Source organism: Macaca fascicularis, chromosome 5, assembly GCF_037993035.2.
Source record: "Macaca fascicularis isolate 582-1 chromosome 5, T2T-MFA8v1.1".
Lineage (NCBI taxonomy): Eukaryota > Metazoa > Chordata > Mammalia > Primates > Cercopithecidae > Macaca > Macaca fascicularis.
Genome location: NC_088379.1, coordinates 12,796,535 through 12,824,085, shown reverse-complemented (window position 1 = coordinate 12,824,085; position 27,551 = coordinate 12,796,535). Strand labels below are relative to the sequence as shown.

At 41.8% G+C, this 27,551-nt stretch overlaps 1 protein-coding gene and 1 pseudogene across 3 annotated transcripts; one reads left to right on the top strand and one right to left on the bottom strand.

The window, feature by feature from the left end:
- On the bottom strand, positions 1–27,420 carry LOC102117611 (uncharacterized). 3 transcript variants are annotated; one of them, XM_065544792.2, is made up of 6 exons: positions 27,090–27,420; positions 19,285–19,389; positions 9,846–10,113; positions 5,884–5,962; positions 4,359–4,513; positions 1–49 (listed from the first exon to the last, which is right to left on the bottom strand). In XM_065544792.2, the coding sequence occupies exons 3-5, from the start codon at positions 10,038–10,040 to the stop codon at positions 4,365–4,367; spliced, it is 423 nt and encodes a 140-aa protein (XP_065400864.1). In that variant the 5' UTR covers positions 10,041–10,113; positions 19,285–19,389; positions 27,090–27,420; the 3' UTR covers positions 1–49; positions 4,359–4,364. The 3 variants fall into 3 exon arrangements, with proteins under 3 accessions (XP_065400864.1, XP_073895535.1, XP_065400863.1); XM_074039434.1 differs by lacking the exon at positions 1–49 and adding an exon at positions 3,359–3,494; XM_065544791.2 differs by lacking the exons at positions 1–49; positions 27,090–27,420 and adding exons at positions 3,359–3,494; positions 19,473–19,602.
- LOC123573548 (large ribosomal subunit protein eL32-like) lies at positions 7,453–7,860 on the top strand (annotated as a pseudogene).
- Positions 27,421–27,551: the final 131 nt, after the last annotated feature.

Sequence of the window (27,551 nt, the reverse complement as noted above, 5' to 3'; positions counted from 1 at the left end):
TTTTTATTTGTGTGTTTGTTTGTTTTGCCTTCTAAATCCTGAGTCTCATCTGTAAAATGGAAAAAAGACTGTGAATTTCCATAATGTAAGTTTTGTTTTCTGTGACTCGATTATGGCAAGTGATGTATGAAGGCTGAGTGGAGTGACAAGGAGAGGCACAGAGAAGAGGAAAGATAAACTTTACACCAGCAAACCCAACAATCAACCCCTTTTGAATAATCATTAGCAGCCTGCTGGAAGCTCCAAGTCTCCCAAAGATTTTGGATATGAGAGAGTAACAACATGAATCTAGAAAATGTGGTGCATTTCGTGCATAGATTTGAATTAGAGAATTCTTGGTCAGTTTTGCATATGAAGTTGGGGAGAAGGCGCGGGAGGCGCAAAGAAAAACAGAGAAACACCTCCCCCTGCTGCCTGGATGGCGAATAGCAGCAGAGATGTAAACAAAAAAAAAATTCCATGGTCACACAAAAACCTTCACCCTATTCCAAGTGTTTGCCAAGGATTTGCTATGTGCAGGTAGCTGAATTTTATGGAACGCATTTCCCTATCCTAAGTTACCTTCAAAGGTCATAAAAAATGATCTTAGGACATTATTACAATGATGATGCTTTCCACTGGGCAGGTTGTTATTTGTTTCTTTAACAGGAAATATATTAGCATCACTTTTAAATTAAAATGATATAAAAGTTATAAATTAAAAAGTCTTGTTTCTGACTGCCTTACGTATACCTAGCTACTTTTATTAGCTTTTCATATAAATATAAGTAAATGTGACTATGTAGTCTTCCTTTTCTCCTTCTTACACAATAATTAGCTATTTGATACTCTTCTGGACATTGTTTTTGTCACTTAAAAACATAACTTGGTGATCTTTCCAAAGCAGAAAAGCTCTCCCAGATATGTTTCAGGGCAGAGTAAGCTTCCTTGTTCTTCCTTCCCTGAGCATGTTATATGTGGAAAGAACACATCCCCTCTTGGGGAAATCAGATAAGTTGTTTAAATTATTGCAGATGTGAATGATGTTAATGTAGAAATAGCCTTTTTCGGTCCACATTAATCACAAGTACTGTTCACAACACTTCGCAATAAACTTGTCTCCTGCCTATATTTTTTTTTTTCTGGTATTCCTTGTTATTAGACTCTCTTGCCTTGGTATCCATTGTGTTCAAGAGCAGAACAGAGCTTTGAACTTTACAGTCTAATGCTCAGAATTAAAAGTGCTTAATGCAACCAAGATTTCTATTTAAAAACCCAGAGTAAAGGAAAAAGCCTTTTGCTTCAGCTGAAATATTCTTGTAGAGGGCAAAATGGGAAATCCAAACACCACCGCCGTTTGCTGGTTGCATGCCACATCCATCGGCACCTCCTGGAAATGGCAAGCCCGCGAGCTCCTGGTGGAAGCCAGGTTAGTCTTATTGCATTTGAGAGAGCTAGAAAAGTGTCTTCCAGTGTGACTGAGCCAGCAAGATTGTGAAGGTCAAAGAAAAAAACAATTATCCATAGCAAACACTGACCATACAATTAAATTACACCAGTCAGGAAAGCATCTGATCTTCTGCAGCAGACTTCTTCCAGCAAATTTACCCTTGAATCAATCTGGGCCACTCATTGGCATCCAGCTATCAGTTTCCTTCTGCTGCCCCACATCCTACAACATGTCTATAGCAGATGCATCACTGCCCACCTACATCCCCTTGGCCCACCCCAGAGGTCACCTGCAGCTGCAGTGGTCAACTCCCAAGCACGCAGACATCTCAGCATCAAGAACCTGCTTCTCTCTGCCCAAGGGCTTTTTCTGGCCACAGAAGTATCCCCTGCACAGTCCACATATGCAGGGCAGGACAGAAGTTCCAGGGAGCTACCATCCCCAAGAGCAAGCCTCAAGCAATGAGTCGGAGGATAAACACCCAGTTCCCTTGCTTGCCCCTTGCTGGGGCAATCCCAAAGTGTGTGGTGCCCATACTCTCAGAGGGACACCAGTGCGACTGAGCCCCAGGTGGGACCTACTCATTAACATACTGCTTATTGGCTTTTCTCTCGTCCCTACTCTCTCATCATTTTTCCGGGATTGACTCCTGTGACAGCCTTGCTCCAGTCAAGAGACAGAAACCACACAGTAAGTTCAATAGGACAAATGTAACACAGAGTCATGGACTACTATGAAGAGTATAGACGTAAGGAAACTACAAAGCTGAGAGGGAGAACTTAGGAAAAGAGCTGAGAGGGAGAACTTAGGAAAAGATGAACTTGAGAGGGATTCAGACCTCTTGGGAAACGGTGAGGTTCAGCCCACGAGACAGCAGGGAAGCTGCTTTGGCCAGCCTGGAGCTGGCCTGGAATTGCTGGGAACCACCAGAGCGCAGCCAGCCTCCGGAGTGCAGCGGGAGCCAGTCAGCAACTGATGGTGAGGGCTGGAGCCCGGGAGCTGGCGGGGGCTGCTGGAGGCTGCAGAAGTAGCGGCTACTCAACGCGTGACCCTGCCAGCTAAGGGCAGCTGCACACAGGCCGAGCAGAAGCTTGTAAAGGGAGGCTGAATTCCGGGCCCAAGAGCAGCAAACAGGGAAAGGGAAGGTAATCCGGGCACCGGTAAGGGCAGGAGCCCTTCGGAGCGCTCATTCTGTGCTGGGGGGCTCTGCTTTCCATGTCATGAGGGCTGCACAAAAAATATCACCAAGCCGGGGCTGCAGAGTCACAGAAGGACCAGTTCCACCCGCTGTCCTTGCTCACCCACACTACTGAGCCGCTGTCGCCGCACAACCGGCAAGAACCCTCCTCCAGCTGTGGTGTCCTCCAGCGCCCTCTACTGAGGCAGCCTAGCATCGCGCGCACTTAAAGAAGACAGGCTCAGAGGCAGGCCTTTGTTAGTCCCAGAACATACATTATTAATAAAGGGTCCATTCAGAGCTGACAGGCATAAAAAATATTTTTTAAAAAAGATAAATACACCTCCCAAACTCCCACTTGCACTCAAACCCTTGTCTCAGGATCTGCTTTTGAAAGAACCCAAATCACAACAGTGTCAGAGAGCTGATTTTTGTTGACAAAAAGAGTGAGACTCTAAAATATTTAAAGAAATTTATTCTGAGCCAAACATGAGTCACCAATGGCCCGTGACATAGCCTTCAGGAGACCCTAAGAACAAGACCCCAAGGTCGTTGGGGCTTTGCCTAGATTTATACATTTTAGGGAGACATGAGACTTCAATGAAATACATTTAAGATACATATTGTTTCAGTTCGGAAAAGGGAAACTGGGGGGTCTGCTTCCAGTTGTGGGTAGATTTAAAATTTGTCTGATTTGACAATTGGTTGAAAGAGTTATTATCAATAGAAAGAAATGTCTAGGTTACAATAAGAAGTTGTGGAGACCAAGGTTTTATCATGCAGATGAAGTATCCAGGTAGCAGGCTTCAGAGAGAATAGAATGTAAATGTTTCTTATCAGACTTAAGGTCTGTGTTGATGTTAAATGCTGGTCACTTTTCCTGAATTCCTAAAGAGAGGAGGGTATAATGAGACATGTCTGACACCCCTTCCTGTCATGGCCTGAACCAGTTTTTCAGGTTAACTTTGGAGTGCCCTGGCCAAGAAGGGCCAGGAGAGGCCCTTCAGTTGCTTGGAGGGGCTATAGAATTTTATTTTTTGTTTATATTTTAATCTTGGCTCTGTATGACCTCAAGAAAGGGTCTTATCAGCTTAGAGTGCCCACTTTCTCATCTATAAGATGGAGGTGATCCTTAACTGTCCACCTCACAAGGACTATTCTTGAGAGAATGCAACAAAATAGACCACCTGCAATACACTTGGTACAAAATAATTGCTCAAAATAAGTGCTTGATATCACCTCCCTTCCGCCTTTTCAAACCAAATCAAAGCCCCAAAGGTGGTTCTTCCTTTCTTTAAGTAAGAGTCAAGGTATGAGAATCCTCCGAGCTACTCTGCTCAAGACATTTTTCCCTTAAATGTGGCCCGGGACATCTTGGAGGAAAATGGGGAGATTAGAAGGAGGCCTTGTCCTGGAAAGGAATGATTTGAAGTATTGGAAACAAATGATAAACAAGTGTTTCTCCACAGAGAAAAAAGTTCAAGTAGAGAAGTTCTCTAGGATATGACAATTTCTGTTGGCATTTAAATGAATGAGCTTTAAAGCAGGGAATAAGCAGTGTGATAATTGCTACCATTAATTAAGAGTTCACTATGTGCCAGGAATTCAAAGTCATAACCTCTCTTAGTCCTCATAACAATTCTTTAAGGTAAACGCTATTTTTAATCTCATTTATGCAAATGATGAAACAGAGGCTTGAAAACATGGAGCAGTTTTCCCAAGGTCAGAGCCAGGATTTGATCCCAAGCCTACCTGACTCTAATCCTTGGCTTCAATTGCTGTGGTGGATACAACTGGGATTGAGCCTAAGGAGTCAGAAGTCTGTGGTCCTGGTCCAGGCTTTATGTTTGAATCCCTATGTTTTCCAGTGAGTAATTCTTCCCTCCCCAAAGGGATGATTCCTTCATCTGTAAAATGAGAGACCTGAGTTAGAATCAGGGCTTCTGCAGAGGTGGCACCACACCCAAAGATATTTTGGAAAACTGTGAGGATAGCTGGTGCTATGATAAGAGGGCACTCGATGATATTTCATGGTTGAGGACCAGGGTGAGTAGATGCCCTACATATCCCACAAGATATTTGTGTAGTTGAAAAAGTTATGTGAACCTAGAACCTTGCTCCATTTTACAACTAAAAACAAGTAAATTCTTATACCATTTAATATCCAGTGAATTTTCCAGGGTCAATTGAAGAAAGATTGTACTTTATTTTATGATGAATTTTACCAGGAGTTGGTCACTATTTGGTAAGTCATATCACCAACAACAGTGCAAAACATGATATGCATTAGCAGATCATCCCCTCTCACTTCGCATTTGTACTGATTATGGATACAGTCACAAATGTCTGTGTATTTCATGGGGCCTTTGAGTGTAGTATTCCCCAGTTATTTGTATATTGAAACATTCATTACCACTCAAGAGGAGAACAGATAAATAAATCATGGTATATTCATAAAATGGAGTACTACAAAGTAAACTAAAAAAAAAAAAAACTACTAACATGACAACATGGATGAATCTCATAGACATTATGTTGAACAAAGAAACCAGACACAAAAGTGAAAATATTGTACAATTCCACTTGTATGAAACTGAAGAAGAGTCAAAATTAATTGATGGTGGTAAGTATCAGAATAGTAGCACACCTCCTGGAGACACTTTTAACCAGGAAGGTACCCAAGAGAAGCTTCTGGAATGGTAAGTTCTATGTCATGGTCTGAGTGATGGTTACACAAGTATATAAAACTAATTAAATATTCATCAAGCTAGACTGGGTGTAGTGGCTCACGCCTGTAATCCCAGCACTTTGGGAGGCCAAAGTGGGTAGATCTTCTGAGGTTAGGAGTTCAAGACCAGCCTGGCCGACATAGTGAAACTCCATCTCTACTAACAATACAAAAAAATTAGCTGGGTGTGGTGGTGCATGCCTGTGGTCTTGGCTACTCGGGAGGTGGAGACAGGAGAATTGCTTGAACTCAGGGGGCAGAGATTGCAGTGAGCCAAGATCATGCCATTGCACTCCAGCCTGGGCAATAAGAGCAAAACTCCATCTCAAAAAAAAAAAGTTCATCAAGCTGAGCACTTAAGACTAATGCACTTGGACACACCTTAAAGTACCTACATTTTACCTCAGTATTTTCTTTTTTACAACTCCATTTGAACACCCGAGTTTAAATAGTCACAAACAAAAGGCTTCTGGAATCAGGCATCTGGGTCCAAATCTCAGATTCTTCTTACCACTTCTTACTTTGTAAGATCTTGAGAAAATGACTTACCTTGTCTACGATTCCATTTTCTTTCATACAGCGTGAGAATAATGGGAAGCAGATCTCTACGCACTCGTTGCCAACTTGTCTGGGTGCAGTGAGACAGAACACATTCGTACACAAGTTACATGAAGCAGATTTATTACTTATAGATAGGCAGCAAGGATAACAGAAGACTGGGATTCATTTTAAGCTCGTCCCCAAGGCTCAGAAAAGCTTCCTAAGGCAGATGATGCTCCATCTGCCTGTGCCCTACTTGCACCGCAGCTAAGGAACCAGGGAAAGCAGCCCACCCTGGGTTGTATTCCCTATGGTCACATGACATGCTGGGCTAAAGCACTGAAGGACACCCTGTTTCTTTCTCTTTTTTCATATACTTTTAAGTTCTGGGGTACATGTGCAGAACATGCAGGTTTGTTATATAGGTATACACGTGCCATGGTGGTTTGCTGTACCCATCAACCCATCATTTACATTAGGTATTTCTCCTAATGCTATCCCTCCTCTAGTTCCCCACCCCCTACAGGTCCCGGTGTGTGATATTCTCCTCCCTGTGTCCATGTGTTCTCATTGTTCAACTCCAACTCCCACTTATGAGTGAGAACATGCAGAGGACACCCTTTTTCTTTAGGAGGACGGGGCAGGACTGGAACAGAACTGGAACAGGAGATGACTGTTCCAGCCATCTCCCCCTTTATCTCAGATGCTACACTCGTGGCACATTCTATAGTTACTCTTGAGAACTACAAGTGGAAAAGGAGTAAAAACTGGTTTGGTCCAAGGCCACCTGGAGCACTGTCCTGCAAAGAGTAATTCATTCCTCTCCAGTTTGCTGAGTGCATTCAAGACATAACACATGTAAGAGTGTCTACCACTCTCCTTATGTTCAATAGCTATTCATTTCTTCTACACAAATTTCACACTCCATTTGCTCTGACTTCCCAAAACAGAGGTGTGTCAGTGATGGCAAATTTGTGACATTTGTGTTCCTCAGTGCCCCCTCCTGAGCCTTGAAGGATATGGCTAATCCACTACACCACTCTTCCCTGCTGACCCTTAAAATCCATCTCAACACAGTACTCCCTGAGGCTTCACCACTTCATGAGAGCTGGGCATGAAAGAAAACTTATTTGCCATCCTGGCCTATGTCATATTCATCTTTGCTTTGGCTGTAGTATCTAGTACAAGCACTTGTCAAGCTTGTGAGAAATGAAAAAAGAGCTGATATTTATTACACATCTAAACAACACACTGAAGCTGGAGTTTTTTTTATACATTGCCTCTTAAATCCACACACAAAAAATTCTGTGGGGGAAAAAAAGCATAATTCTTGTTAAGAAATTTTAAAAATAAAAATCAAGCTTATTTAAATAAGAAAGACCTGTCCACAGATGACAGATGGTTAAGCCAAGTTTAAATCCAGGTTTGTCTGCCCCAGATGCCCAAGGTCTGTCCACCATGGCATGCCACACTTCATCAACTGTGGACACACAGTGCAAGTCCAACATTAGAAAGTAGGTATGTTCTCTCTTCCTTGGCACTGCCTATGGACGTGGCAGCCATGTCCTCCTCAGCATCATGGCCACCTTCATACCCCTTGTGAAGCCCAAAATAGTCAAAAAGAGAACCAAGAAGTTCATTGGGCACCAGTCAAACTGATATATCAAAACTAAGCGTGACTGGCGGAAATCCAGCGGTATTGACAACAAGGTTCGTAGAAGGTTCAAGCTCCAGATCTTGATGCCCAACAGTGGTTATGGGAGCAACAAGAAAACAAAGCATATGCTCCTCAGTGGCTTCCAGAAGTTCCTGGTTCACAACGTCAAGGAGCTGAAAGTACCGTTGATGTGCAACAAATCTTACTGTGCTGAGACTGATCACAATGTTTCCTCCAAGAACTGCAAAGCCATCATGGAAAGGGCCACCCAGCTGGCCATGCAAGTCGCCAACCCCAATGCCAGGCTGTGCAGTGAAGAAAATGAGTAGGCAGATCATGGGCCTGCTTTGTGTTTACATAAAACTGTAAAAAATAAACAAATAAATAACAGAAAAAAGAAAGTAGATATGCAATATCTACTGTCTTCCCTCAACAATAAAATCATCCAGAATTCAGAACGAGAAAAATAGATGTGCTATGCTACTAGAAGTGAGTTAAAAAGAGGATATAGGAAATTATTTCATGCCAAAAAATAAATAAAACTAAGTGAGTTCTGATGGTTAAAAAAGAGCAAGACAGAATCAACAGCCTGCAAGACTAACAATTCACTGGCTGCTAATTCTGCAGATTTGCTTCTTCAAACACAAGCACATTAGGTATTCTGCTAATGGAGCCAAAAGCGCCTTCTCTAATCCCAAGTGAAGTGCAGATAGCCGCTCTCTGCCGAGCCTTGTTTTTCTTGCTTTCATTTTGATTTGCTTCCTGTGGGTTTCATGTACCTCATCAGAAACTGAAGGTAGGAAAACAGAGCTGCCCCCTGACCAAAGTAAAGCTCTCATAGGGAGGGCCAAGGGGACTCACAGAGCGCAGACCTCGTGCATGTCAAGGCCACTGTTTTGAATCTGAAAGTACACATTATAATGCCGTCTCCGCTGAGGAGGACATGACCACAGAGAGGAAACAAGAGAGAAGATGGGGAGGAGGAGGAATGCTAGAATGTCACAGCCAGGAGGGCCTGTGGAGGTCGCTTTGCCCATTTTCCCAAATGTTAATTATGTTGGCCATAATCCTATACCACCTGCACTATTACTTACTTATTCTCTTTCTTCAAGTAAGCTCACTTATTCAATTAAATGTAGCTTCATCTTAATCAATATCAATGAAATCACACATTTGATGTGATAGTTATATTTTTTTCCTAATAGACTTTAAAATAAACATAACTATGAAAACTTAAAATGTTCATCCATGCATCATACATAAGCTTGTATCTCCCTAGTGGGACCTGCACCACACACTGAGAAAGACTGATAGTTCATTGGATTCTAGGCTTATTTTTTAGCAGTGGAAATACTTCGGGGTTTTAATGGACCCCAATCTGTCCAATAAATAACTGCTTTGAAGAAAGCTGCCCAGGGCGGCTTGGAAATCTGGCCTTTTAGCATCTACATTGCTGCTCACCTTGCTCAAGACCCCAGAGGTCACTTGGCTCAAGGCTCAGTAAGCAGCATTTGAGGCCAGGCACAGTGGATCACACCTGTAATCCCTGCACTTTCGGAGGCCGAGGTGGGCAGATCGGCTGAGGTCAGGAGTTCGAGACCAGCCTGGACAACATGGTGAAACCCCGTCCCTACTAAAAATACAAAAAATTAGAAAGGTGTGGTGGTGTGTGCCTGTAGTCCCAGCAACTCGGGAGGCTAAGGCAGGAGAATCACTTGAACCCAGGAGGCAGAAGTTGCAGTGAGCTGAGATTGCACCACTGTACTCCAGCCTGGTCGAAGGAGCAAGACTCTGTCTCAAAAAAAAAAAAAAAAAAAAAGTTGAAACTCTGTTCCAGCTCCAGCTCATTTTACAGAAAAGTAAATTAAAGTATGAAGAAGAGAAATGATGACAAGAGGTTGCACAGAAAGTTACTGCAGAAACAGATGTGGAAGCCAGAGCCCTTAATGCACATCTAGAGATCGTGGCACTACCCTGTACCCTGGAAAACCTTCAACATGGGCCACAAAGATGGCACATAGCCTTCCTCCACCTCTCTCCCGCCACACATGCTGGTTTGAAGAAATATTTGAGCTGAGAGGGGAGGAAATCTGTGGCTAGGGAGAAAGACAACGAGGTAGAATTTGGACAATTAATTGCTAGGGTGCTACTTGGGCTGAAAGTTGTTTGGACTGAGAATAGAAGACCAATGCATGGGAGCCTCAAGGTGACAGACACAACCAAAATGCACCACGTCATGTGGGCACTTTTGTTTCCCCAGTTTTCTTCAACTGACTGAAGCATCTAGAAATGCACCCAAATGCCCAAATCCTACCTGAGAAGCTTTGAAGAATAATTTCAGACAAATTCTACACCTTGACTCCTTCCTCATCTGCAGCTCCTCCTTCACCCCACCCCTGTCCAGCCACGCCCTTCCAGCATCCTTTTGTGGGTCTTTATGTCTAGGGACATCCAGCATCTCCATGTAGAGCAAATTTGCCATTGTAGCATCTTCAGGTCTCCTCTCCATCCATCATGCTGATCCACACAACACAGGTGGTACAGCCCATTCTGCTGGTGATGACGTCTTCCTCCTTCAAAGGCTGGAGAGGGGGTCATAAATAATAACACTTTAATAGTTTTTCTCATCCACCACAGCCTAGCTCAATATAAGAAATCATTTTCCAACAGCCAGAACTTCCCCAAAAAAGCTGAGCTGACTACTACACACAATGATATGCCTCCATCACTAGGCGATTGCTTGAAGGGGCACCATTGGGAGATTCTGGCCTTATATGAGGAATTGCACTGAATGACCACTAATACCCCCTTCCAACCCTGTGTTCTCTGATTCTACAAGGGTTTTGTGGCCTTTGGGTCACAGTGAGGGAGATTATGAAACATACAGCAATTTGGGGGAGTATTTTTGATTGAGAAGCATCTTTGACTCTAGAGCAGGAATCAGGAAACTTTTTTCATAAAGAGCCAAAGGGTACAAATAAGTTCTTATTGCAATTATTCAGTTCTGTCACTGTAGCATGAAAGCAGCCATAGACAATATGTAAACAAGTAAGAGTTGTAATGTTCCAAGAAAACTTTATTTATAACACAGGTGGCAGTTGAGTCTGAAATCATTTCAAAATAAAAAGTTACTAAATGCTGACAGCAGGCGAGATTTGACCTGCTGGCTGAGGTCAACCAACTCTTGCTCCAGAGAAAACCTGTCTACCTGGATAGCTCCCCTCCTCCTTCCTGCTTCACCCAGTCAATCATTGAGCCTAGTCAGTACACCTCCTGAATATTATGTGACCACCCATAAGAGAGATAAACCAGTCCCCTTACGTAATCAAACTCACATCATCCATGAGGGAGGATCCCAAACTGACCTCCCCTTTTAGGGACAAGCATACATTTCTTAAAATGTCAATGGTCCAGCATGGGCAACCTGGGCAACTTGGCAAAAACCTGTCTCTATGAAAAATACAAAAATTCGCTGGGTGTGGTGACACGTGCCTGTAGTCCCAGCAACTTAGGAGGCTAAAGTAGGAGGATAGCTTGAGCCCAGGAAGCAGAGGTTGCAGTGAGCCAAGATGGCACCACCACTGCACTGAGTGACAGAGTAAGGCCCTGTCTCAAAAAAAAGAAAAAAAATCAGTGGTCAGTAAAACTCCAGGGTGGAAGTGTTTTAGCCTTTCAATCAGGAGAACTATTGTCTATTTAGAAATGCTGAGTACAACCCTCCTCCCTTCCAGATTGCTAACTAACAGAGGGCAGAGGCAAGTAGCTCCATGAGAATCAAGACACAGTAAGTACTACACTTCCCTTAGGGAAGGCAAGTACTGAATAACTCCAGTACTTAATGTTTTGGCTTTACTCTGTTGGAGAACATGGATGATAACAGACATTCTCCAGTATTCTCCTCAACCCCTTAAGACCTTTAGGCCAATCCAGAGGAAAACCAAAGCTCAGGAACTAACCCAAAGTCTACCTGAGCAAGAGCTGCTTTCTTGAATTTCTCTCATAACCAAAGCAGGAGACAGCAAGACAGCAAGTATCACTGATCCCACAGCCCTGCATTTCAATGTAGAGGCCCCATCACCCTGGTTAACGTGACCATAATCTTAGTGGTGATGTGGTGAGAATCTAGAATCCACTGGATTGTACTGACTAGAGGTCAGAGCTACCACACTGACTACAAGAAGGGCGCAGGAGGAACAGGAAGAGGGATGTTCACTGCCCAAAGGGACAATTCTAATAAGATGCTGATTAGCTTAGCCAATTAGCAACAGTGTCAGTAATAAAATATTACAAATTGATCTATCTACATCTTATCTCATGTATTATTCTCAACAACCCTGTGAGATCGACATTCATATCAACGGCATTTACGTATAATGACTTAACTAGCGGAGATTGAATCCTAAAACTGGTTGAAACTAAGAAATCCTGGGTGTTTTATATGTTCATGGTGAAAACTTGAACTTACCTTTGGAGCAAGTCATCCCATTGTTCTGGAAATAATCACTCAGTGATCCTTTTGAGTTACACCTGGGTAAAGTAATTTCATTCCTACCCGCTGGTTTTGGAATAGGAACTTTTTAAAATTGGATATGCAGCTTGGAAAGAGCATGGGTTTAGAAGAAGCTGATAAGTAAACTGATGAAAGATCCTTTTTCATACTTAGTTTACATATATGAATCTACACATATATGTAGAAGGAACCAAGGATGCTTCTGGAAGAAGAGGGTTTGGTATTTAACTATTTATTAGAACACATCTGATGGACAAGACTGTACCCACCTGGGGCCAGGTGGAGGGAAGAAATGAAAGAAAATCACCAACAGGAAGATGGAGTGTGGACTGGGTAACCCAGACCTACGTTTATGGAACAAAATGGTGGTTCTAGGCAGTAGGTGGATGGTGCTGTAACTCATTGCAATGTGGCTCCCCAGGTGCTGAGCTGTGCCTTGGGAAGCTTGGCTTCACTTAGGTGAAGTGGAAGACCTGACCTCTTAAGGTCAGGTCTTACGGTCAGGTCAGGTTACCTCTTATGACATTGATCATCTTACCATTTCTAAGGTTCGTCTGTAAAATGATGATATTAATGATACTCTCAAAGCAGTTTCTCAGATGAATACTCTCTTCCCTGGCAATCCAGGCCAACTGGGGAGAGAGTATTCTTGCCCAAGGATTACCCAGAGAAAGACCAGCATCCACTGTTCTCAGATGAACCACTGCAAAAGTTGGCATTTCTCCAGACCACAAGGACTTCCAGCTTCAGCAAGTGAACAAGGATCTCAGTAGCTATTTTTCTCATCTGCAGAGCACCAACAGGGGTTCTTGCACATTCCATGAAAGGGCTCCTGAAGACAAGAAGTTACAGATGACTGCACTGCCTGCCAATCTGAGCAGGTGGAGGGCTGGAGTTACAAAGTGACTGTTAGCAATGGATTGTTTTGTATGTTGTATTAACATGAGCTGTTGTGGTCCAGCGACACCCAGGTAAAGAGCATGGCGGCCAGACGGGGTCCAGAGAGGCTTAATAAGAGAAGCTCAGCAGTTCCTAACATTCACTATACATAGTACTTCACCGAGAGCTTCCAAAATAGATGGATGTTTGTGCTGAAACCTAGTCCAATTGAATCAGTCTTTTGGAGCAGAGCCCAGGAATTAACTATTTTTGAAAAGCTCCCCAAGTAAATATAATGTGTAGCCAGGTTGTGAAGTACAGAGCTAGCCCAAGACAGATAAAAAGAGAGAGAGAGAGAAAGACAAAAAGGGAGAGAGAGGCATTTTGTAGATCAGGAAGCTAAAGATTAGAAATTCAAATGACCATCACAAGGTCATTCAGCTGATAAGTAGCAGAATCACATGTCATATTCAGGCCTGTCTGATTGCTGATCATATACTGATTTAACTCTAACATGGTATCTTGGGGATTTTGCAGAATGAGGAGAGAAATTGACAGATAAAAGGGAACAGAAAAGCACGCCTTCTCCAACCTCAGCTTTCTCCTTAACCTGATAAAAACATCCTTGCAGTAAATAAAGGGGGAATCTTGCATAGAGACACAATATACTACTTCTGCAAGTCAGTGAAAAGCCATCCAGCCTAAATCAACATATTTCAAGATAAGTCTCTTCTCACACCCACCCCTTCGCCCCAACCACCACTTATTTATAGCTGAAAAAGTTGTCAAGCTCAATACACTTGGGGTACCACTGGAAGGCAGGCACTGAACGGAATGGAAAAATATGTGCCTGGTGAGACTTGCAATGTACTGGAATCACACCTGTACTGGGGCTTCCAGCCCACATAGGTCACAGGCAGAGAAAGAGCGAGATATTGAGAGAGAGAGCTCATGGGGAAAATGGTACAAGTCAGGCTGGTTCAGAGGCATCAGACATTACCAGAAAGGCCTTTATGAAATCGTAGCTTACAAGTGCCCTCTGTTAAATCAAGTTTAGCATAAAGCTGCCTCCTTACATACTTTAATTTCAGCCTAAGGATTTCTCTGTACATTGTGAACTATAACAAGTGGAGGTGTAAATAGACCATAACCTATGATTGTGCCAGTCACGAGTTTTGGTCAAGCAAATGTACAACTGTTCAAACCATGTTCAAATAAAGCAAACACCAAGCTGTAACCAATCCAATTCTGTAACTCACTTCTGTTTTCTGCACCTCACTTCCGTTTTCTGGGCATTACTTTCCTTTTCCCGTCCATAAATATTTCTCCACCACGTGGCTGTGCTGGAGTCTCTTCCCAGCCTACTCTGGCTGGGAAGGCTGCCCAATTCACAAGTTGTTCATTGCTCAATTAAACTCCTTTAAATTTAATTCAGATGAAGTTTTTCTTTTATTACCTCTGAGCATGTGTGAGAACTTACTGAATAATATCATTAGAGCTATTATTTATGGAGAGCCAATGCACCAAGTCTTCAGCAAAGACTTTAATGGGAACCATATCATTTACCACCCCATCCCATCCCCAGCACGCCCCACCCCGCCACCCACACACACATACATCTATACACAACGAGATTGGTGGTATTATTCTCATTGTAATGATAATGAAACTGAGCCCTAGAGATGTAAATAAACTGATCAGCCAAAGTCCCAAAGCAAGTAGCTATGGAGCTGGTATTCAACCCTAGGGGGGGAAATGACAGCAAACCTCATTTGTTACTAGGAGTGTGGGGTCTATTTGACTACAGAACTTCTGGCAGTGAAAATGCAGGCAAGAAGCCAAAAGCCCATTGGCAGTTTCTCCTCTTTCCCTATCTTCTCCTTGTCCTATAACTAGGAAGAAAGCAGGGAGAACCTGCAAGGCACTTGCAATGGTGTACTGCTAGGTCTCCAGAGTCCATAGGAGCTCAGTGGGCTTTACCAAACCACACAGCTCCCTCTTTTACAAACTGTTTGTTTCAGGCTCTGTGTGGAATGCAGTCACCTAGTCAGTTGAAACCACTTTCTGACAGACCCTGGCAACTTATACATGAACCCAAGTGAACTTTCCTCATTACCATGCTAATGTCTCCCGCCCAGAAGGAGCTATAAAGCAGGTGACCTATGCACTGGCATGATGACTCACTGCATCTGCGCCACTGGGACCCCTTCCCTGCATGAGATGACACATTCTCTCCCCCTCCATCGCCCCATAAAACTCTCCTGTCACTTTCCCTCACAGAGACACTGCTTTAGAGAACGCTCCCAGTGCTCTCCTTACTTGTGATGAGTAATAAAACTCCTATGGATCAAAACCTGTGTTCTTGTGGAGAGCTGTTGATTGCTTGCCAGGAAAATGAACCCTGGTTTTGTTTGGGTAACATCACTAAGTGTTTAAAAACAGACTCTATGGGGAAAGAAAGCCCTGATTTGTGGCATTTGCCAGTTTCTGTGGCATAAATACAGCCACAATGGCCATTTTAAAGCTATAAAGTTGTCATGAACTATTTCACAAATTTCCTGAAAATGTAACAGGAGTTGATTGAACTGACTCCAGTACACCACGGAATTGATTTCATTCTAAGAATATAATGCTTGTTAGTTAGAAAAGAGATCCCCCATTCTCCAGTCCAAAAGCATCCAGATTGTTTTAGCATCCCTCAGTGATCTCGTTCAAGGTTCTTCTCACAAGAACCAATGAGTAATTTACTTCAGCTCAGCAGACCCACACAATCTGGTTGAGTTGATTGGCATAAGCCATACACACTAATGAATTAAAGCTTCAGCCTTGATGGGCTGAAGAGCCAAGGAAGTGACACTCTAGACCATAAAAATCGATTAAATGGCTCTTGATAAACTGGAGAAAAGTTTCACCCAAGTCAAGATTGGGTTCAATTACTGAAAGAGCAAATTAGAACTTTTCAAAGTTAGAAAGCAGAGTGAGAGTAAACTGCACACATATATCTTGGGGGCAAAAAGAGGGCCCCAATGAATCACAGACTACCAGTCTTTACAAATCAATACGAAATAAAACAGGTAATAATGGGATTCCAGTAAAAGAAATGAGTGATTCTTTTCTTACTGGGGACTGAGACCTCTTGGGTTCAGACTTGCTTTGTTGCTTCCTAGAACGCTGGCTTAATTTGCTCTCCCTGGGTGTAGGTACGATGGAGCGCTTAAATGCACAGGCTACGGTTTTCTTGTCTGTAAAATGGTGATATTAATAATACTGTCAAAGCAGTTTCTCAGATAAATTCAATGGAACATTGACACACATTTTATTTCAAGCTTGGTGGAAGGGAAAAGACTTCAAAAAAAAACTAGTTCAAAAATTTACTTTTGGGAGGAAAAAATGACTTAATAAATATTATTCAGCTAGAATTTGAAAAGAGGAATATCTGGTTTAAAGATTATTAGGATAGCATAAGGCTTAAAGAGTGTTGTGCCCTTAAATGTCTGGTTAAAGGTTACTGAACACATCTAAAAAATAACAGCAGAGTGGTGCCAATCTAGCTTCCCAGAAGGACTCTAAACCTCATTAAAATCTATCAGAAAGGCCAGGCGTGCTGGCTAACACCTGTAATCCCAACACTTCGGGAGGCCAAGGTGGGCAAATCACAAGGTCAGGAGTTCAAGACCAGCCTGGCCAACATGGTGAAACCTCTTCTCTACTAAAAATACAAAAAATTAGCTAGGCGTGGTGGCAGGTGCCTGTAATCCCAGCTACTCGGGAGACTGAGGCAGGAGAATCACTTGAACCTGGGAGGCAGAGGTTGCAGTGAGCCAAGATCATGCCACTGCACTCCAGTGCAAGACTCCATCTCAAAAAAAAAAAAAAAAAAAAAAAAAAAAAAAAAAAACAAGAAAAAACCAACTATCAGTAAAATACTCCAGTGCTTTATCAGGAATGGTAGATCCTTTCCAAAGAGGCTGAAAATCCTATTAGCCTACAAAGTTCTGCCCCAGCTCAGGTTTGGGATAATTTCCTTTCATAGTAACCATCACATAGGGCTGGTGTGAGGACTAAATGAAATGGCAACAGCTAACATACACACACTTGGGTGTTTATCTTGTGCCAAGACTGGAAATGAGCTCTTTACATCTGTTATGAAGTCATGCCACTTCCCACTTTAAAATTTTTGAGGGGCTTTGCATTGCACTTAGTACAAAACACACTTCCTTATCCTTGTTTTCAAAAACCTACATGATCTAATTTCATTCGCTGCCACTCTGCCTCTTGCCCATTAACCTCAGCTGCAATGACCTTATTTATGTTCTTCAAACACATCGAGCTGATTCCTGCCCCAGGACCTCAGCACCAGCTGTTCTCCCTGCCAGGGCTGCCCCTCCTTATTTTCTCACTGCTGACTTCAACGTGATGTTCGGAGGTGAGAAAGGCCTACCCTAACCTGCAAGTTGCTTCCAGTCACCCTTTATCATATCACTCCACTTAATCTTCTACAGAGTGCTTATCTCTATCTGATATTTTATTTGTGCGTTTCTTTTCTGACTAGTAATTCCACTAGAATGGAAGCACCATTAGGGAAAGGGCTTTGTCTGTTTTGCTCAACTGCTTTCTCTCCCATTCCTAGTACAACACCTGGCACATAATAGGAGCCCAACACATATTTGTGAATGAAGGAGTGAACTCAATCAACCGTACCTAAAACCCTATGGCAAGTTCTGTTATTTTTACAATTTCACAAGACAAATGGCACAGAGAGGTTGAGCAACTTGCTCATGGTCATAAGCTAGAAAATAGCAAAGCTGAAACGCACAGCTGAAATTCAAAGACCCCAGGCTTCACCTCTTCATCCTTATGCCTGTAAAAAAAAACTTCATCATCCATCCTTCCTGTTTTATACTAATACATTTCACATTTAGTCTAAGAAATTGAAACGTCTGCCTTTGCTTTAGATTTCATTTAAATTATTTCCTCTACCATTCATTAATCAAAGAGCTATCTAGTGTTTTCTGTAAATTAAGAAAACTGAATATACCTATGAACGTCTGAATATATATTTTCTTATGACTGATCTTGAAAATTAAGCTGCTTACGACTTGTTCTTATCTTCAGCCCATCATTTCCTGGTTCAAGGCCACTTTCTCCAGAGTGTTTCACTGGTTAGCTTAGCCCATCTCAGCCACCCTTCTATTAGGTTGGTACAAAAGTTATTGCTGTTTTTTCCATTTAAAGTAATGGCAAAAAACCACAATTACTTTTGCACCAACTTAATACATAAATGCACATCATTTTCTACCACTTTGCCCTCATTTCTACTTATCCAACTACTCCTGTTGTATTTTATATATGTATTGTTTATGTAAGAAGCATGTTTTATGCTTACAATTAGCACATTGGCTCCCAGAGACTGGGGTCCATGCCCACTGGGCTTCCTATCCTAAGCACATCTACATGAGCACCAACAAGATGGTAAGAATCCCTGTCCGGTTGCCTAATAACAGAAAATGTGAATATATAAGCAAAGTGCATCTCCTTCTCCCTTCTCTGTTGAAATGCTTTAATGAAAAATTGTTTAACCACCATTATAATTTGTTCAACATATTTGCCACATCAAAGTGTATTTCTAATAACTTAAAATAGTAGAAATTTAAATTTACGCTCAATCAAGAAGAATCATAGCTGTCACTCAGTCTTTTTGTAATGATTATTTGAATCTCAACTTTCAATCATAGTCTCTTATTCTTGTCACAGAAAAAGGGATTCATTTAACCACAATCACTTCACTTAAATACAAAAATGTACCATTGTCAATTTAGTATTAATTATTTAAAATAATCACTGATGAGTATTTTTATTCACTTTTCTTTCAAGAAATAGGCATATCTTCTCTTTTCTTTTATTATTTATTTATTATCTTAAAAAATGAACAGCCTAATTCCAACTTTTGAGGCATATGGTTAAACTCCATAGAAATCATTCTTGAATCAAATCTTTCTAGCAAGACAGTTCTTGTTTTAAAAGACTTGTCCCCATCCAATCCATGACCTCTCTAGAGCAACTGAGGCACCAATATGAAAAGAACAACTTACCTAGCTTGAAGAGTATCAGACTTCTATTGATGTTTTGATGCACGCCAGTACTGGTGTGTCAAGCCAATGTTCTGTTTGCTTACAAAGGGGTAAATGATGCTGGTAAATGTTGACATTCACTAGATGCCTATCCACACTGCACAATTCCTCACAATCCCTACCTGTGTTAGTTTCCTTCCGTTACTGTAACAATGCACATCCTATTAAAAATAGGACTTTTATTGGTTGTGAATTTGTTTCACTTAATCAAATGATGGTAGAAACAAGCATACCTGGTCCTCGGGAATATGCGGACTGCAGGCAGGGTGTTTGTTGTCCATCCTCATCAGTGCTTCGCTCTGTAGATTAGTGGATTTCTTTTTTTCTTAGCAGATTGGCTTGATGAACAAGACAGAGGATCTGGTTATTACCTACTCCAGACATCTGCTTACAATGTAGCCAAGAGAGGGATACCAATTACCTTCAAAACTCCCAAGGAAGGGTTCTAATTGGTCCAGCTTGGGTCAGGTCCTCATCTCCAGCCTATTCCCTGTTGTCAATAGACTTCTTTGTCTTTTCCTAGTTTTCTACAAGAAAGACTTCCTTTTCCTAGTTTACTAGTATTCTACTCGTTCTCTACAATTTAAGTTGTAATAATGACAACTTAAATTTAAAATATGGCCAATAAAATTAAATGTTACCTAAGATAGGTCAGCTGGTCACCCTGACTGGACCCCCACAGCAACACTTCAATTTGTTGACCATAGTGTGGGGTCCAGCCTTCAGTCTTGCAAGGTAAGAGGTGACTATCAGTACAAAAAAAAAAAGATCTGAATCCTGGGTGGTTTAAAAATTCACCAAGCTCTTAGGGTTTTATGCATAAAAATCATTCATGGGGAGAGATGTAACTACCAAGTAGACAGCTTCCTCAATTTACTAATCAGCACTTTTCTTCCTATAGGCAAATCCAAATGTGAAGCCAAATATGATCCAATAACTATCACAGAATCAGAGGAGAAATGAATGAGATCATCTTAATGGCTGGCACCCAATAGCAAATGCATGCTCTCCAGAGACATTGCCAATTCTACACACTTTGAATTCCTTCCTTTTATAGATGCATGCCAACCACCTCTTACTCTAAAAACAAACAAACAAAAAAAAACAAAAAAAAAAAAAAACAAAAAAAAAAACCTCTTTCTTCAAATGTAGAATACAATCTTTATTTAGGTATACAAATTTTTATTTATATTTAAATAAATCCATCCCAGAATTTCTACCCAGATGACCTGGATTGGATTTGAGGTATTCAGATAATATTACATCATTTCTAGAGACCTCCCTCCAATTTCTACTTTTCCTAATTTTATTCCTGGAGGTGTGACTTTCAGTTTTCAGAATACCATGTACCATCTAGAATATTCAGGAAACACACACACACACGCACATACATTAAGGCTATTTTTAAAATAAGAACAATTTTCACAAAGACTAAGTGGAAAATGCTAAATGCAAAGCTTCTTTCCATCTTTATAAGCATATAAAAGATACCTTGTATTTCAAGTCATCTGTAATATTGACATCTCAATTTTCAAAATAGCCAGCAATTCAGTAGCATTAATAGACACAGGCTACCTAACTTCATAATAAATCTTACTTCTATAAATCTGATTGCTATCACTACCAGGAGTTTAAACCTTATGAGCAAAGAAATGTATAAAAATTAATGGAACTTGCATAAAAGGAGTATCATCTTATGAAAAAAAAAAGTTCAAACTAGAAAGCATGGTTTCAATACAACTTTGTTTATAAAAACAGATAGACTGGATTAGGCCCGTGGGCTGTGATTTGTCTAGTCCAGTGTTTCTCATATAGTGCTCTATCAGCATTTCTTAAATGCATTTGTTAACAATGGAAACTCTCAGGCTCTGTTCCAGACCTATCAAATCAGGGACTCAGGATGGCACACCTAGCACTCTATTTTAACAAGTCCTCTAGGAGATTTTGGTGCAGGCTAAAATTTTAGAACCACTATTAGTCTTCCAGATTACCCACAGAGGACTCTCCCATCCCATAAAGTATTAATAACTAATGTGATTGATAGGTCCAACTTCACCAAACCCCCGTCACCACTCTATTTCCCTCCTCTTCTGAAGTTCCTACCCCAATATCCCATGGGCTGATGTATCCCAATCCTCATCTCAGTTGACATTACTGCTGTCTTGCTGCCCCAGACACATCCTCCTTTTTCCCACTAACTAGGACATGGCCACTCTCTTGAATTCTGCAGCTCCTCAAGGTAATACATTCTCACAAAGCCACCATTTCCAAAGCACCCCTGCCCTAGAACACTCCCAGCCTGGCAGGGAGCTGAAGTTTCCATTCTCTGGCAAATGTCCCAGAACCATCCCTCTCCCTCTCTGCCTTACCATCCCCCTGTACCACTCCACCTCCATGCCCTGACCCTAGGGCAAGTAACAATTCTTTCAAGGGAAAAATCAATACCCGCTTTTCACATTAACATTGTGTAACACTCTGCAGCCCCACCGTCATGGCAGTCCTGCCTTATTTGAGGTTTTGCTTTCTGCAGTTTCAGTTACTCATGGTCAACTGTGGTCTGAAAATATTAAATGGAAAATTCCAGGAACAATGAATACATTTTAAGTGTTGCACCATTCTGACAAGTATGCTGAAATCTTGCACCATCCCATGCCATCCCTTTGTCCAGCATATCGACTCTATATACGTTACCTGCCTGTTAGTCACTTAGTAGCCATCTTGGTTATCAGATCAGAAAAAAACATAATATACACAGTATAGAGTTTTGGGGGTTTTGTTGTTGTTGTTTTTGTTTTTGAGATGGAGTCTCACTCTATCACCCAGGCTGGAGTGCAGTGGCACAATCTCGGCTTACTGCAACCTCTGCCTTTCAGGTTCAAGCAATTCTCCTGCCTCAGCCTCCCAAGTAGCTGGGATTATAGGCACATGCCATCACACACAGTTAATCTTGTATTTTTAGTAGAGATGGAGTTTCACCACGTTGCCCAGGCTGGTCTTGAACTCCTGCCCTCAGGTGATCCACCCACCTCACCCTCCCAAAGTGCTGGGATTACAGGCATGAGCCACTGCGCCCAGCCCACAGTATAGAGTTTGGTCCTCCATGGTTTCAAGCATCCTCTAGGGGTCTTGGAACATCTCCCCTATGAATAACAGGGCACTATTATACTGCAACAAAAATAGAATACGTGTGACCATGCAGCTTGCATTGGAAAGACAAATAATATTAACACATGTCCTCTCCCCCTCCTCCTGTGTTTTCTGTTATCATTGAAAAATGAACTTTCAAAGTTTCTACTAAGCTTTGGGTTGATGGACAGTCATTTAGGAAATATTAATTTCCCTTTGATTATCAAAAGACTAGTCAGGAATGGAGATGCCAAAGAGTGGGGATCCCACGGTGGTACAAGGGGAAGAAAATAAGGAAACAACTCTGCCGAATAATCAGACGGGATCCCTGGGGTTAGGAGATCAATGTTTGACTTTCACTGGACAAGCTCACAGAAACAGTCTGGAGGACTGGGTAGGGGTAGGGGACAGGCTGGACTGTACAAAGGAGAAATCCCAGGGGCCAACCATTTGTCAGGAATCTGGTGCCTAACCATACACACGGCTACCAGTAACGGAGGCCATCATCACCTACTGTTGCTTCCCTAATTCACAAACTGTAAAGTCCATCACCTTGACATCAGACTTGGGGAACAGAATGAGAGTCAATCCTGTTAAGGGAGAAAGTATCTGACCCTTGTTGGAATGTTCTGAATTCAGACAGGCATACAGTAGAGCAGGAGAAGGATGGCAATTTCTTTTGTGAAGATCTCACCTCTTCTATGCCCTAAGTACTGCTAGAAATTAATAAACTCTTTTCCTTTCAGCCGGAACTGCCATCTTCTAGTAATTCGCCAAATTGACGAACACAAAGGGAAAGAGGAGAGGCACCCAATAGATGTCCTCTAGGCCTTTTAGAAAACATGCAGTTGTTCCATGTATGTGTCAATCCAAAAGAAAGGTGAGGCCGGGCTTGGTGGCTCACGCCTGTAATTCTAGCCCTTTGGGAGGCTGAGGTAGGCGGATTGCCTGAGCTCAGGAGTTCAAAACCAGCATGGGCAACACAGTGAAACCCCGTCTCTACTAAAAATAAAAAAAAAATTAGCCAGGCATGGCAGCGTGCGCCTGTAGTCCCAGCTACTCAGGAGGCTGAGGCAGGAGAATTGCTTGAACCCAGGAGGCGGAGGTTGCAGTGAGCGGAGATCATGCCACGGCACTATGGCCTGAAGGACAGAGCGAGATTCTGTCTCCTGTCTCAAAAAAAAAAAAAAAAAAAAGGTGATATTGTAGACATCAAGAGAATGGGTACTATTCAAAAAGGAATGCCCCACAAGTGTTACCATGGCAAAAGTAGAAGAGTCTACAATGTTACCCAGCATGTTGTTGGCATTGTTGTATACAAACAAGGGCCTGATTCTTGCTAAAAGAATTAATGTGCGTATGGAGCACATTAAGCTCTCTAAGAACCAAAATAGCTTCCTGAAACACGTGAAGGAAAATGACCAGAAAAAGAAGCCAAAGAGAAAAGTACCTGGGTTCAACTGAAGTGCCAGCCTGCTCCATCCAGGGAAGCACAGTTTGTGAGAACCAACGGGAAGGAGCCTGAGCTGCTGGAATCTATTCCCTATGAATTCATGGCAAAATAAGTATTAAAAAAATAAAAGACCTCTGGACTGTAAAAATGTTTCTCTTCGGCTGGGTGGGGTGGCTCACACCTGTAATCCCAGCACTTTGGGAGGCCCAGGCCGGCAGATCACGAGGTCAGGAGATCGAGACCATCCTGGCTAACACAGTGAAACCCCGTCTCCACTAAAAATACAAAAAAAAAAAAAAATTAACTGGGCATGGTGGCGGCACCTGTAGTCCCAGCAATCAGGAGGCTAAGGCAGAATGGTGTGAACCTAGGAGGCAGAGCTTGCAGTGAGCCGAGATGACACCACTGCACTCCAGCCTAGGTGACAGAGCGAGACTCTGTCACAGAAAAAAAAAAAAAAAAAAAAGTTTCTCTTCATTAAGTAGAAGTGTGGTGTCCTCTACCTTAAAGAAATATTTAAAGCAAATTTTAATTGTGTCCTGATTCATTATGTAATGTCTTTACTATTCAAATTTAACATATTTCTTGCTGCAAGATGTGAGGTAGCTTATCGTGCAACAAATTACTCAATTGTTTAGAAAATGGCCAGATATTATTTATGAAATATTTGTACTGGTTTAAATATAGTACTTCTAAATCATGATTTGTACTTCTAAATCATCATGGAAGAAATAAAATGATTTACCAAAAAAAAAAAAAAAGAAATTATATACTCTTTTCTAGAGAGACAATCAGGAGGAAACACAGCAAAGACGTCACTGGTAGGAAATGCTGACTGCTTAAAGCAGTCTTTTAAACAAATTAAATGTATGCTTTTTGTTGTTGTTCTTTTTCGGGTATTTAAAATACTCATCCCTAAGACCTGTATTCATATGAAAAGAAAATCACCTTTGAACAGCCAAGGCAGTACAGATCAGTGACCCAGATTCTTTTCAATGTATCTAGAATGTTTTTCAAGGCCACAAAATCGTTCAAGTTACACTGTAACCAGTATAATGTGTCTACCCAGTGTAACCTGAACTCAGAGACACAATGATGTATCTTTTAGATTATGTGTTATTCAATAAGGCAATTAGGGCACATTTGAGAAAATGGATTGTGAACTATTATAAAGATCTCATCTTATTGCATTGCAGAAAATATTTAATATTTTCTATATGCTGTTCACAAATCATTTATTAGTCACTGACCCAATTCATTTTTAGCAGTAAATACCTTATTGTCTCATTTATTTTTTTAAACTTGGACATTATGCCTAACTAAATTTGTAAAGTTTTTCAGAACTTTAATGGATGATTTCTACTAGTAATCCCCAAAAAGCTAAATAAATTTGATTAACACATCCAAATATACCAAAGAAATACCACGCCTTTTATCATACTACACACTTAATAACTTATAAACTTAGAATTTAGCAACATATGTTGTATTGTTGGTAATTAAGTGTTATAGTCTTACCTTTTCATGACTAATTTTTAAAATGAATAAAACATTTATATTTTACGCTATTTTAATCCTGTAATCTTGACTGCCTTTTTCTTTCTTTCTTTTTTTTTTTTTTTTGAGACAGGGTGTCACTATGTCACCAAGGCTGGAGTGCAGTGGCACCGCCATAGCTTACTGCAGTCTTAACCTCCTGGGCTCAAGCAATCCTCCCACCTCAGCTTCTCAAGTAGCTGGAACTACAGGTCTGTACCATCACACCTGGTTACTTTTCGTTTTGTTTTGTTACTGGTCTTGAACTCCTGGCTTCAAGTGACCCACCTGCCCCAGCCTCACAAAGCTCTAGGATTGCAGGGGTTTGCTGCCATGCCCAGCCTTGACTGCATATAGTAATTCATCTTTTAAGATTCGTTCCATGATTTTTTCCTCTCTGCTATCTTCATCAAACTCCTCAAAACACACAGGATACTTTGAATTGAAACAATGAAGTCAAACTGTTTCTGATTTAAAGTAAATCTGATTTGTCTAGTTTGACAGTGAAAATGGGCTGTTTATTAGGTTATAAGGTAAACATTTAACATACTTGCAAATCTTTTTTTTTTTCTTGTTTTTGAGAAGGGTCTCACTCTGTCCCTCAACCTGGAGTGCAGTGGCCCCATCATGGCTCACTGCACACTTGACTTCCTGGGCTCAGGTGATCCTCCCACCTAATCCTCCCAAGTAGGTAGGACTACAGATGCCAGGCACTACACCGCCTAATTTCTTTTATTTTTTTGTAGAGGTGGGGTCTTGCCATGTCACCCAGGCTGGTCTTGAACTCTGGACTCAAGCGATCCTCCTGCCTCAGCCTCCCAAAGGGCCAGGATTACAGGCGTGAGACACTGTGCCCAGTGACACAGATTTTGAACTTGAATGAGCTAAATCTGCAGTTGCAAATTTTGACAAAAACAAAATTTAACCACCTGATAACAAAAATAAATCTTATCCAAAACTATTTATGAAATGAACAATGTTTAGATATTCTCCACTCTTTCAGCATATCGGGTGAAAGGTACATCTCATTGAAAAAATCAGGTCGAATTCATAGTCATTTGGTATCTTGGTAAAACCTATCTGGTATATTTCCCAGAATCTGAAAAAGTGAAAAAATAAGGATTAAGTAAACAAATCCTTTGGCGAGTCAGGTGGTTTTCGGTTCTTTGCTTCTGATAAAAAGGAAGGAGGGCCTAATTGAAGTCAGCTCATATTTTTTGAAGTCAACCAATTTTTTGAGGTCAAGAATTGAATGATATTGCTACAACAAAACTCTTCCATTCCTAGGCACAGTACTTGTTTATATTAGCAAGGTTTCTCAGGGCACACAGCTATAAAAATTACAAATAGGAATAGAATTGATGCTCAACCTTTTTTCTCCTACTAATAAGACATATTCAGCCACAGATGTAGGAACTCTTAAAAACAGCAATATGCATTTTTCAATAAAATTACATATACTATTTAATAATTATGAAATTTTCTAATATTTATGTTGCTTTGACCAGGTACTACTAACAATTTCAAGGATGATGCAGTCCTAAAGCAGGTGATTTGCTAGCTGTGTAACCTTATTCAACACACTTCATTTATCCGGGCCTTGGTTCCCTGATTTGCAAATTGGGGATAGTAATCGGACCTAGCTCTTAGTGTTTGTCCAAAGATTAAATGAGTTAATACATGTAAAAGCACTTAACGCCACGCTTGGTACGTAATATGTGCTATGGATGTTTTACCGGCTATAATCATAGTAATCAATAGCAAAAAGCCTAAAACCAAAAGCCTGTCGGTTTGTCTTCACACATAGGAAGAAGGGGCTGGAGGGATCCGGACTAATCCACAGGCACACTGCCAGAAACAAGGGACTCCCAAGGGAAAACGGGATGTGCAAGCAGAAGAGAGACAGAAGGACCGTGGAGCTACCTGCTGGGACAAGAATAGTGCAATTTCACAGGCTAAGAACGACGAGGGTTGGGCGAGTTTAGAATGAGCAGATCCACGTAGGGTTCGAATTATACATGTCTATGGATCTCTATGCACTGCTCCGGGAAACAGGAGCAAGAGAGGCAGGCCTAAAATGCCGTCGCGGATGAAGCGGGGCCAGAACTTCACTGCTCCCGCTCAGACCGAGGGCCCCAGGTGTCGCGCGGGTCGAAGCCCTAACCTCCGGGGACTCCAGACCCCAGCCAGTGACCCAAACCCCACAACTCGCGGCCAGCACAGCCTTCTCGTCTCCGTCGCCACAGTCGCCGCCACTTCCGGCGCACCTCGGCCTCGCGAGGGCGCTCGCGCCCGGCGACGGCCGAAACTGGCTCCTCGCGGCCTCCGTCGCCGGACTTTCGTCAATGTCGTCACCGTCTTTTCCTCCTTTCCCCCCGTTCCCTT

Coding starts and splice junctions, on each gene's coding strand:
- LOC102117611 (XM_065544792.2), bottom strand. CDS start 10,040: ATGGAGAGGAGACCTGAAGATGCTACAATGGCAAATTTGCTCTACATG. Junction 5,963..9,845: donor TATTCTTCAAAGCTTCTCAG/GTAGGATTTGGG, acceptor CACTGCACCCAG/ACAAGTTGGCAACGAGTGCG. Junction 4,514..5,883: donor AAAATGGAATCGTAGACAAG/GTAAGTCATTTT, acceptor CTCATTTTACAG/ATGAAGGAATCATCCCTTTG.